Source organism: Mastigoproctus giganteus, chromosome 1, assembly GCF_048544385.1.
Source record: "Mastigoproctus giganteus isolate SK-2022 chromosome 1, ASM4854438v1, whole genome shotgun sequence".
Taxonomy (NCBI): Eukaryota; Metazoa; Arthropoda; class Arachnida; order Uropygi; family Thelyphonidae; genus Mastigoproctus; species Mastigoproctus giganteus.
The window spans coordinates 70,934,372-70,947,034 of NC_143575.1; the positions used below are offsets into that span (position 1 = coordinate 70,934,372).

A 12,663-nucleotide genomic window follows, 5' to 3' on the forward strand; every position below is an offset into this window, starting at 1 on the left:
TCTCCATTTAACATTGTTGCGGCGTGCCGATACCACATTACGCGTACATTCTGAGAAATCACTGGTGTTTGTCAAATCAGTGTTTGTCAATATGGAACGGCAGAAAGTTGGATCTGCGTTGTACTACAACACATCAAGATATAAAATAAAAATTACAAAACATACAGTGTAACAAAACTTGCGGCACCACTTTCACAAATAGACTTTTGCTCAGTCCGAGTTGTTTTGGAATGTTGAATGAAATCCGTTCCAATCAAAAATTGAAAATTCAACAAACGTTATGCTGATGCAGAAGAACATGCTTCACATTGCTAAAACGATTTTCTAGTAGATAATGGCATCAGAATATTATATGGCATATTACTTAAATCAATGAAAATGTAAATATCGTATAGGTATAAAAATGATTTAAAGAACCTAATTTTTCAGTTCCACATAAAAATGAAAGAAATACTTCAGTGGCATATCATCCTTTTTTACCTAAATAGATAAAAATTCAGTTCTCTAATTCGGCTCTGAATTCTGGGATGTCATCCATAATTTTGCCTGAGAGTACAAAATGCCACGTGCTTCCTACCTACCGTATTAGGAAACTTTTCACTAGAAAAGTGGAGAGAGATGTGCTTCGCCAGGACAACCCACTGTATTTTCTAGAATAGATGTTCTCGAACTTTTGTCACTTGTGGCAATCCTAGAATCGAATGGATGTATTTGCAACATCTCAAAAGAACAGTCATCGTTTATCTGAATGTAGTTCTAATTACGTGACCTTCCTCTAGAATACTTGCATGCTGTTCCTCCATTATTCCAGCTGCTACCAACGACAGCAGTTGTGTGTTTAATGTTTTTAATCTTAAATATAACAAGCTAAGAACTGGTCACGCTTAAACTAAAGCTAGAACAGTTTCGCCATGACCGTTTGAAGAAGAAAACACTTCACTTGGCATGTGAGTGTTTCTCATAACAACTGACATAGTTTTGGTGGTGATGTGTGCAGAGCTAGTAAATTAGTGCGAAGTGTATTGCATTATTTCTCTAAAATTGGTTTGAGATAAAACTTTGCGATGTCCTTTTTAGGCCTAGAAAAATTCAGTGCGCTCTTTAACTTAGCTGTCATAAATATAGACCCATGACTATATACACAATGCAGAAAAAGAAAATGCATGTAGCCTGTCTGCTTCTTCCATAAGAGCTGTTGTATTAACAACTGCTGTCAATCCAAGAAGCCTCTGATGTAGTGGTCGCCGTAGCCGAGTGGTCAATTGCACGGGTGAATAAGTACACGTGCCTTGTGTGACCCGGTTCAAGCCCGTGACTGCTGAATACGGTGCTGTTTCTTGTATTCTCTCTACCTTGTGAACTCCTCTGACCATGTGGTCGTCCCGGAGTATAAACAGAAAATTTATTTATTTAGTGTTTCTCAGACTTGTAGGTCCGCGACCACTTACACCACTCACTTTCCACTCAGAGTATAGCACTATATATCAGTAACTCGCATTTTAAAGAGAGAGAGAGAGAGAGAACGATTTCACAATCTTTATTTTTTTTTTATGAAACAGGGACAAAAAATCGGATAAACGTTTTTGATATACACTGCCAATATTTTAAACAGATTGACAAATATCCAAGATTCAATAATAGTCTGGAGCAGTGATTTTCAAAGGAAACATCCTGTGCGATTCTTTCGTAGAACTCTGGAGTTCTACGAAAGGATCTCAAAGGCTGTGCAAATGGTCAGTTAATTTTTTCACATTTATTTAATTTACACATACGTATTATTTTTAATTTGTTAATTATTAGTTTTTTAATGTATTAGAGTTCTTCATGATGAACCCTAATGTCTGAAATATATGTGCAACATGGCCTGCTTGTGATTGCTAACTACCCTTGTCACCTTCAAATCATCGGCTTCTTTGATACCCTCGTCAATATAATTTATGGAAATTAGAAATAGGAGGGGATCTAACACCGATTCCTGAGCAACCTCACATGCTCCAATGGTCTACCTGAAGACCGACTGTTTATGACAATATTCTGTGTCTTATTGTTTAGTCAGCCTGCGATCCGGCATGGGATCTTATCAGTAATTCCAACTTCTTCCAGTTTACCTAGTATTCTTCGATGAGGGACGGTATCAAAAAGCTTCACTAAAGTCTAGGCATATAAAGTCAGAATTGTCCTGCATAAAACTAAACCAGACTGCTCAGGCATGACTTCCCCTTAAAGAACGCACTGTGATGTGTTGCACTAAGATGCCATTCTTGTCGTTATAGTCCTGAATCGCATTAAAAATAGACTGCACGATCTTTTCCTATCACAGAAGTCAAACACACTGGTTGTCAAAGTCTTCCCATTCCATCACCTTTGTGGATTGGAAAAATATTAGTACTTCTTCAGCCCAGGGGGAGCTTCCAGGAGTCTAAAGACGCCCTCATTAACATCCATAATGTTTTGGTAGACTCACATGCAGCCTTTTTAATTATACCAAATATATAATATTCTCTTATGAAGCTCTGCCTTCTGTTAACCTCTGTAGCATATTCTAACAAATGCTTCTCTGAGATCATTATACAGTATCTTGACTCCTTAACATTCCTGAAATTTGAGTTTACTTTCGACTGTAAATTGCAAATACGTACTCTATTTCCCAAGGATACCATGAAAATAAAGGAGGGATTTAGATTCTTTTCACCGAAGGATTAAAAATAGTCCAGACGATCTCCAAGGTTGTGCAAAACGGGAATATCCGGGTGTTCCCTCTACTTCCTCGACAGCTTTCGTCGAGGAAGTCGAGGGGAGTATCCCAAAATCAACCGTGCAATTTAGCTTCGTAGTAACATTGCGCAACTTAAATTACTCATTATTATTTCTCTCTTGAATATCAAAATTGTGTATGAATTCCGCTAAGATGCATACTAGATCACACACTTATTATTAGAAGAATTATAAGAATTTCAAAATGTAAAGATTTTACGAGTTTAAACCCTTAAGCTGCCACGAAAAATGAATTGTGGCGCAGAAAATCAAACTTCCCTTAATAACTAAATGTGAATGCAGTTGCGGTGAACATATAAAAATTCATTTTCCGTCTTGAGAATAAATTCATTTATTTGTAATCTCCATATCGCATTTTTGCTCTCTCAGCAATGAACACAATAATTGTCATTTTAAATTATAAATTCTTGAATTTATTTGGCTAATTCTCTCTTTTTCTCTAAAATGGAAGTTAAAAGTTTGATCCATTCTTAACTCTTTATTCAAATAAAAGATGAAGATATTTGGAATTTTGACGGAATAAGATAATATTAATAGAACTTCGTACCAAATCGAGATAAAGTGTATAAACTGGAGAATTTAACGACTTAGTTACTTTGTGTATTAAATATTTGTTTTCTATTTATGATTCTGTCGAGTGCTAGATTAAATATACGGCTCTCGACTGTCGGAAAGTTTACTTCTCCGTCATATTTCAGAGAATTAATTGTTGTTAATCACTAGACATCTGAAAGAATGCATTTTCCGAAGTTGGGGTATAAAAATTATGCATGCTGATTGATGGTGACAAGTTATCAATTAGTACTTCCTCTCATCCAGAACTGATAGTACAACTGTTTTTACAAAGTTCCATCTGAATCTTTTCATTACGCTAATAGTATTATCTGCTATGTACAGGGACGTCGAGAAGGGAGGACAGGTGAGTCAGTTACTTCGGGGCCCGGATTTGAAGGGGAGGGATGGTCCAGGTGAGGCTGTTTGTCCTGGGCCCTTGCTGACACTCTACGACCCTGCTCAGAGTCACACTGAAATTTCGTAAAAAGGAAAAGCCTGAGGGAGGTATCAAATTACATAGGGCTACTGCTCCAGTTACCACCGCGTAGTCATCCGTTTTGATCCATTTCATTGTACACTCTAAAGTCGCGGAAAAAAATTTCACAAGGGATTGTTTTAAGTACTTAAACTGAATTAATAATCATAACGTTATGGTCTATATCAATGTGACAACTTAAATTTATTAAACATTATCAAAGCATTCTTGAATATATGCTTGCTGTAGGGTTTTAGGTGCATCAGCAACTTACGCCATATTGCACCGTATATATGTCTGTAAATTGCGTGTGTTCCGTGGATTATGTTTGCTGGACGAAAAACCCGAGTTTCCGGGATCAAAAACCATGCTACCCTTGCCTAAGACCAACTCAGGCAGCCACTTTGTGGAAAAATATCTATAAAAATTCTGCGCATCGCTGATGGGATTCGAACTCAGGTCTTTTCCATCTAGTGTGAGGAGGACGATAATTATACCAACTGTGATACCCACGACGGAATATACAGTATTTGTTCAAGATTTTGTCCTCGAGATTTGCATCTATAAAGGTAAATCGTCTATCATTCTAAATGTCTCAAACAGAAACAGAAACCACTGAAGTGGAACCTTATTTTTTACGTTTATATTATTCATATCTTTAATTTAGTAATAAAATATTTTTGAAAATTTGACCTTTTTGAAAGATATTTGAGAATATGTAGTGCTTAAATGTTAAGTTAGTACTATTATAGCAATAATTTAGATTTCTTGAAAAAAAAAGGCCCCATATGTAAGGCAATACTATAATCTTATCCATTAGTAATCTTATCAAGTTGTATACTTTAATATCATTTCAGTGATTTACACGAATATCTTTTTCTGATAAAGTTTAGTGTTAGAGGAGGTAGGAGCAAGGCAAGAAGTTAGTAATCAGTTTTCCTAGAGAATGGCAATTGTAGTTTTTGGAATGTCGAGAGCAGCATTTGCTTAATCTGCATTAGCGCAGTCCATTTTTAATGATGCCCAAGTTACCTACTTGATTTGTTATTACTACTTGTACATCCTAAACTTTGCTATGAAATTTACATAGCGAAGCTAAGCCTTTCCACTTCGGACTCCATAGAATTTTGAACCTTATATTTTGGATGAAATGAGGTTATTCTTAATTGTAAAAAATGTCCTTTTTTGTTTTTTCTGGTCCCAAATTCACAGAAATAAGCTCTGTTAACTCGTCCACTGGAGAACAAACGCTTATAAAACTGTCTAACATTGAGAAATAATTCGAACCCAGGCGTTTTCCCTATATCCTCCTCCTCCTCTTCAGATATTAGTTTCTTCATTTGGTTGGGTAGTTTCTTCATCTGGTCTCGCCTATAAAAGTAGTTTCGCCCTGCCATTCCTACTTCCTCAAAATCATGTACTTCGTAGTTAGTACAGTGGCTATGATCACTGTTCTTCTATATAATATGGAAAATGTCTGGGTTTTTATGAGCTTTTTTTTCTCTAATGTCCGAAATCACCACGGCTTATTCTTGTGAATTTGTGACCAGAAAGAACAGAAAAGAGCATTTTTTATTTACCGAGTTAGTCTGTCCCGTGCGTGGGTTGCATGCCCCCCCCCCCCCGGGAATTCAAGTTTTGCTTCTCACAGACCAGGAAAACGAACCATATAATACATGACTATACATAATAACTTACAGACACGATATACTAATGCTGTATACCATCACTTTTGGTGCGCATTCTAAAACACTCCCATAATTATGGGTAGTTCATTAAAAATTCTATTTTCCTTTTCACAGTTTATATCCTCCACGTGTGTATCCCTTCAAGCATCATCAATATTCACTTTACCGTCTATCTAAGTGCTTCATCCGGTTTTCACCAATAGGAGAACATACTTTAAATAGGATAAAGTAGCACATTATTTCTCTTAAGTAGTTTCATAAACTTTCGTCATATTTGCCTCATGTGTTGGCCTCAGGTGATTACCGATGCGTTTATGTAATTAAGACAAACAATCAATAACGTTAATTAATCGATGCTAATATGTTTAACCTTTAAAATTCTGGTGGTGACGCAGAGAAAATGTCAAGGTGTTTCGGTAGGCGCTGGAGTATGTGCACGAATGTTACGTAAATAAATACAATATGAAAGTAATAGCTAATTCAACAATCGATTATTAATTTTGCCATGAATTTTGAGCATTATTTAAGCACTGAATATTATTACTGGACTTTTAACATATTACCCTTTAAATCTGATTCGATGTAAATTGTCCACATATAATAGTCAGACCTTTAAAGGAGAAGTTTCGTAAATTATAAAGTAAAAAATTTAATTGCCCTAAAATATGATATTTAAGAATATCATAGATCCAATTAAATTATAGTAATCGGATTACTATAATTTAGTCCAATTCGGCTTTAGTCCAATTACTATAATTTAATTGGACTAAAGCCGAATACCTTAGAACAGCAAAGAATTATCACGAGTCTGAGATTCATATGTGAAGTTTAATAACACCATTTTAAATAACGAACTTCTTCCTTATTTTTCTTACAAAGTCCCTCACAAAATCACAATATTTTAAGAGCACCCAAAGTATTTCGTCTCATTTTAAGAACAGACTGTTGACTTAACTCCTATTCCGAAACCTGTACCTGCTGGCTAGGCCCACCGCACCAAGTGCTCAAAGTTGCAAAAACAATTATTTATTTTCTATTTTTTTTATATATTTTTGGAGTTTTTATATTTTTATTTATTTTGCATTCTTATAATAAATAAAAACATTTTGTGTTGTATTTATCCTGTATCCCGCTCCCTGATACTATGTGTATGCTGCAGTAGCAGGGGAGCGAAATACAAGATCTACAGAAATTTAATTAGGTTCTATTAGATAATAATAATCTGTATCCAATTTTCCTCATACAGTGATTTTTTTTTTTTTTTTTTTAATCTGTGAAAATGACAGTAGAGTGTAAATAGTCAGAAATTATTACTGTGACGTTTTGTATTATGTATTTAATTATTTAAAATATTTCGCGCATATGATTGTATATTTATAAAGCAGGCACTGTACGGGAGTTTTACATGGAGCCAATTTAATATGAAGATTTAAGATACTGTCTAGAAATTTTTTTCATAAATACAAGTTGTTTCAAAATTGCACAAAATAAATGTAGAGGCATTAAGAAAACAAAATTCCTATAAACATGTCTCAAAAAGTCATTATTTACTTGAGATTCAACTCTAATCATAAAGTACAAAACGTCTAAAAATGTTTTTATCTTCAGATTTTTGTCTTAACGATGTGACTGTGTAAAATGGATTTTAACTTACTCGGTTGTGAGTAACCAGTGCAGTAGAGTACATACTAGCAGGATCAACATTTTAGCATTTGTTAAACTGATATTATGGGAGACGCTACTCATCTGTTTACTTTTGCTGAGTTAACTGATATGAGTTTAATTTATGGTGAGGTTCATAAGAATTTCGTATCTGCTGTTCGCAGATGCCCAAAAAATTTCCACATCGACGAGTACCAAATCATAAAACATTTGCAGCTATGCAGAGACGACTTGGAGAAAGAGTTACTTTGAAACCATTACGAGTAAACGGTGGTAGGGAGCAATTTCGACGAACTGCAAATGTTGCAGGGCTAATACTTCGTACTGTTGAAGTATCTAAAGGGTTGCAGGGCGCGCAATTCTTTCATCTACTTATGTTGCATGAACAGCAGTTTTATGCATTCCAGTTGAAGTATCACCTACCACATCTACTGGGGGGATGCCAGCTCACCGAAATGTTTCATCAGCTTATGGAGAACATTGTACGAACAGCAATTGTATCCATTTCACAGTAGGCCTGTACAAGAATTGTTACCACAAGATATGAATAAACGCAGAAACATGTCAGTGGCTCATTTTGTAATGTACCAATTACCCTCAATTTGTTGTTGTTGTTGTAGGTTTTACGGCTCAACGGCAGCTCCTCAATTTCTCGGCCACGTTCTGATTACAGATGAATCGTGTTTCACAAGAAATGGAATTCTCATCTCTAGAGGCATTCTGAAGAAATTCCACATACGATTGTTAGTACTCATCAACATATGGTTTTCGTGTGGTGTTCTTGGAGACAATCTTATTTGCCCCTACTTTTTATCAGCAGTGTTTTCAGGAATGGTATACGTACATGTTCTGCGGAATAATTGTAGGACCTATTGGAAAATATACCCTTGAAAATCGGCAAAAGATGTGGTTTATGCACGATGGTGCACCATTCCAGTTTTTCCATGACTGACTTATGGAGTACATTGACCAATGGACTGGTCGTAATGGCTCTGTATAGTGGCCACCCCGATTACCCAACCTCATGCACCATTATATTACTTTGTTCGGAGCCACGTGAAATCCATGGTTTTCTCTACGCGTATTGCCACGAAAGACAAACTGAGAAATCGCAATTTGGAAACTGCTGGAACCATTAAGAATAACCATGAAACGATAGGATAGACCAGGGAATCGTGAATCATCGTGTTAAATGCTGCATTGAACGAAATGAAGACTACGTTGATGATCTGCTTTAGGTGTTTTCCTTTCAAAGGTTTATTTTGGTTTCTTTTTATGTCTTGTAAGTTATGATCTCGGAAATAAAGACTTTTGAGACATATCTTAATAGAAACTTCTCTTATTTGTTGCTGTACGATATGCTCCTATTTTTTCGTGCAATTTTGAAGCATTCTACTGTATATATTTCCGAACGAGTATCGGCAGCGTCGATAATTTGCTGCTGCTTGTTAAAATATTTTTTTTTGTTTACACTCCGGGGCGGCCACACGTTCAGAGGAGTTCACAAGATAGAGAGAATACAAGAAGCAGCACTGTATTTAGCAGTCACGGACTTGACCCCCGGTCACTCAAGGCACTTGTACTTGTAAACCCTCTCGCTAGACCACTCGGCTATGGCGGCCCAACAGCGCAAACCTTTTACTGTATACTGTATATCGGATACAAAATACATTTATTAATAAACCATGTTTTTTCCCGATTTTTTTATTTTTATTTTATTTTATTTTTGATTATAGCTAGTCTGATTCCACCTGAGAGATTAACTTTCTTTAAGTTAAAAATAACTTTTAGAACAGACATGGCTTTGTGATAGGAACACCACTATAGGCAGTGAGCAACCGTTTATCACCAGTGCGCTCGAATATACTCAACATGTGCGTCCCATTTCATATAATCTGCAGTTTCGTTGCTTCAAGAATGGAGGAGTACGTTGCATCTTTTTAGTTTTGCAACAGAAAATATTGCATGTGCGCACCTAGCCTAATAGTAATCTCCTTGAATCTCAACTTAAAATAATGTACAACTATTCATAATAATCGCTTTATTCTTCTATGGTACACTGAAGTTGTAGTTAGATGCATCTATGAAAGCAAGCTTAGCTTGCTTTCTTGCATCACATGCCTCTATTACTACTACTACCGTCTGTTAGCCACTTTTAAACTCATGTATTCTGTAAAAGAAGAATAAATTCAATTTTTACGCAGGAAGAGTGCTTCTCGTTCACTTTAACATAATTTTTTTTTCTCTGTGCGCTATGCTGTATAAAGGTTTTGTTATAATATAATTTGGAGTATGCCTTGACGTAATAATGGAAAGTGGGGGGTTGAAGTTGTTACGATTTGTTAAGGGGGATTAAGAAGTTTAAAAATGGCGTTATGTAATTGTGTGAATTACTGCTAAATTCGCGTATTTATTTATCCAGGTCACGATGATATGTTGTTTTATTCTGAGATCAAATAAAATGTTATCATGCTTTAATAGGTCGGAATGGGGACATTGCGAGAGAAACCACTAGCGAATAATGAGGATGGGGGGATGCATTTAAAGTTGTTATGAAGTATTACGGAGTAGAAGAAGAAACTTGTTCAGAAACTAAAAATTTAGCGTAATGTGTGGGTCTGGTAGCAAAACTACAAGCTCTGGACTCCTCTAACACATGATTTCTGAAGGGATCTACTACGCTCTTGAAAAAAAAAACATTCTATACTAGACATCGAATCCACTTGACTCTTCGGGCCCTCTCTGCAGTGCTGACCTAGCGACACAGTAGTTCATCGCCGGAAAGGCCCCCAAATTCGGATATTTTTACTATTAACTTTGTGTATCGAGAAGTATTCTGAATAAACCTTGTTTAAAAAATTTGGAGAAATGCTCTACCATAATACTCATTGATGAAACTATCAACGTGAACGTTTTATGTGTTGTACTGTCTAACACTATAATGAACGTTTGTTATTTTTTTCTCCTTTTTGTATACAGTATATTAAAAATTATCGTATGATTTATGTTTAAGAGCATTCGTATCATAAACCATAAAATAATTTTATGCTTATAATGATAGTATTCGTTGCCATAAATTATTTATCACTTTTATGTGATAATGATGCCCAATTCATTCAGAACAATTAAAGATTCAAATTCATGATTATTTCCAGTTATAACTCTTTCTATTAATACTGAAATTAGTTACAAAATTATAGCCACATTTTCAAGTCTTTTTTTGGATTTAATCTGCCTAGTAAATGCAGTAGTCGTAATTCTCAAAGCTGAAATTAACTTCGCCTTCACACTACGAGTTGCTGTAATGTTGAATTACATTTAAACAAATCATATCACGAAAGGTTAATATGTTAAAATATTTAATTAAATTTTAAATCTATTAGTTACATTTAAAAGGGCGAGACTGCTATAACACCCTGTTTCAGAACTTACTAGTCTCTTATCAGATTACTGGTGGTCTCTAATTATAATTCCAGGCAAAACAGGAGTAATGAAGCTTTTCCCCTAGACCTGCTTTTCCTAATTTTGGAAAGGCCAAAATAGCATTTGCTACTTTATAATTTCGAAACATTTTTAAAAAGATTTAGTTAGTTATCTAATGTATTTCGAAAACAAATGCAAATTAATGCTTGTCGTGTTGTTATTTGTTGACAAACAACAAACCATCAAAATGTGCATCACAATATAACAGGATCAGCTAAAAAATAAAATTCATCCTTAAAACTTCGGCTCACATAAATTCCATTAAAGTGGGTTTAACATTAGAGAATTTTATATTTTAGTCTTTATTTGAGATATCAGATATCGAAGTACATACAATTCATGTTATAATTAGGTTACCAAAATTCAGATAGGCATCCGACGATTGATCTTAAATGCTTTATAGACCTGGGAAATTTAACCAAACTTTAGAGAACAGAGCTAAAGCCCACCACGGAGAAATGACTGCGGTATGGACAGAACAGAGAAAAGTGGAAAAAAAAAAAAAAAATTTTGTTTAATGACATTTTCAGAATACTCTATATTTGAATCAAAGCTATTGTGACCACATAAAACCTAAATATAAAATGTGATTCCTGGACATGAAAAATCACTAATTATATAATGGCAATCAGTGTTCAGAGACTTGTTTTTTTTTTGTTAGTTTTTTTTTTCCAAAAAAAAAAAAAAAAATCCTCATTTATATTTACCCAGAGCATTTTTATAATTTAAGAGTTTGCTAAACTTTAACTGGCTTAGAGAAAGTTATCGTAGAGCTGATACAAATGATGCTCATTATATTTTGAAAATTTAGGACATTATCGAAACAGCTACTATTGAATTTTAAGAGACGAGATATTTCAGAAAATTCAGCAGTAATGAAACAGCTCTAAGTATACATCTTGCTAGGGTTTCTTAAAATGTATACAACTCTTACCTTTCTTTCCTTTATCTTTACAGTCGGGAGATTTTTCGTCAGAAGATGGGAGATCGGAAGTTTTGCACTTCAGGTCGTCCCGCAGCGGTGACTTGTCCGAATCAAGAGGTTCATCCACGATTTGCACTGTCTGAGGGAGGTGTCCTTTGTAGGGCAAGCCTCTGGGTTCAAATTTCGATTTCATCGGATCATCTGAACAAGTTTTATTTTCTTCGTTGCACAAGTCAGTGTTTAATCGTAAAGACTGCATGGCATGCATCTGAATGACGGCAGAAATGTCCAGAGCAGAATGGGAAGAGGTGCACTAACAGTTTTGCTAGTTAACACGAACCGGAAAATGGGAGAGATCAAGAATTTTATGGTCGACCTCGAATGCGAGGGTAAGAAAGAGCGAAGTTGGCCTCAAGTGCACAACATGTACTGGGCTCCTACTAGTGTAGACCCCTGTAAATCACCTCGAAAACAAACGCCCCGGGCACCGCACACGCACGTTACTCGACTAAACGCTTCTAGCCCGCCCATTACAAGAGGCGGGACTTCAATCACCACCAATAACTCAAGTTGCAACGTCATTGGCGAGCAGCTTGTACACCTTGATTGATAATGGTTATCTTGTCGCTTCCGATTGGATGAGAGCAAAGAAGTTGTTACCGCCATCACAGAACCTCCATCAGCGGCAATAGCTATGGGCTTGCAAGATTATAATGGTTTCTTTGAGTGCATAACAACGCCATCACAGGTCGTGAACAAATAAAGCAGCACAATCTGTAACTATTTTGCCCCTCTAATCACTAGCTAAGAAAAGTAAGCAATCAAATTCAATTTGTTTTTACACCTAACAGGGCTCTCGGTACCAAAGAAACAACGTTGTGTTTATAAGGCTTTACGTTTTATTTATTTTATTTAATTAACTTACGAACGAGCTTTTGTCAAGTTTGTATTGCAATGGGTTCATAATTGCGGAGATTAAAATCTTGTGAGAGCTTCATTATGAAATTTCTTCTTGAAAAAATACATTTGAATTTTTTTACAGCGTCGTGATGTACTCCTAACAGTTATAGGGAGCAGTAATGACAATGCATCGGGAATGG

The 12,663-nt window shown here is 35.6% G+C and overlaps 1 protein-coding gene across 1 annotated transcript in view; it reads right to left on the reverse strand.

The window, feature by feature from the left end:
- Positions 1-11,822, reverse strand: part of eve (homeobox protein even-skipped) — a 28,094-nt gene extending 16,272 nt beyond the window's left edge. The window contains exon 1 of the mRNA XM_090376199.1: positions 11,573-11,822. Within this exon, the coding sequence (XP_090232325.1) occupies positions 11,573-11,822 (250 nt within the window). The remainder of the gene's footprint in view (positions 1-11,572) is intronic.
- Positions 11,823-12,663: the final 841 nt, after the last annotated feature.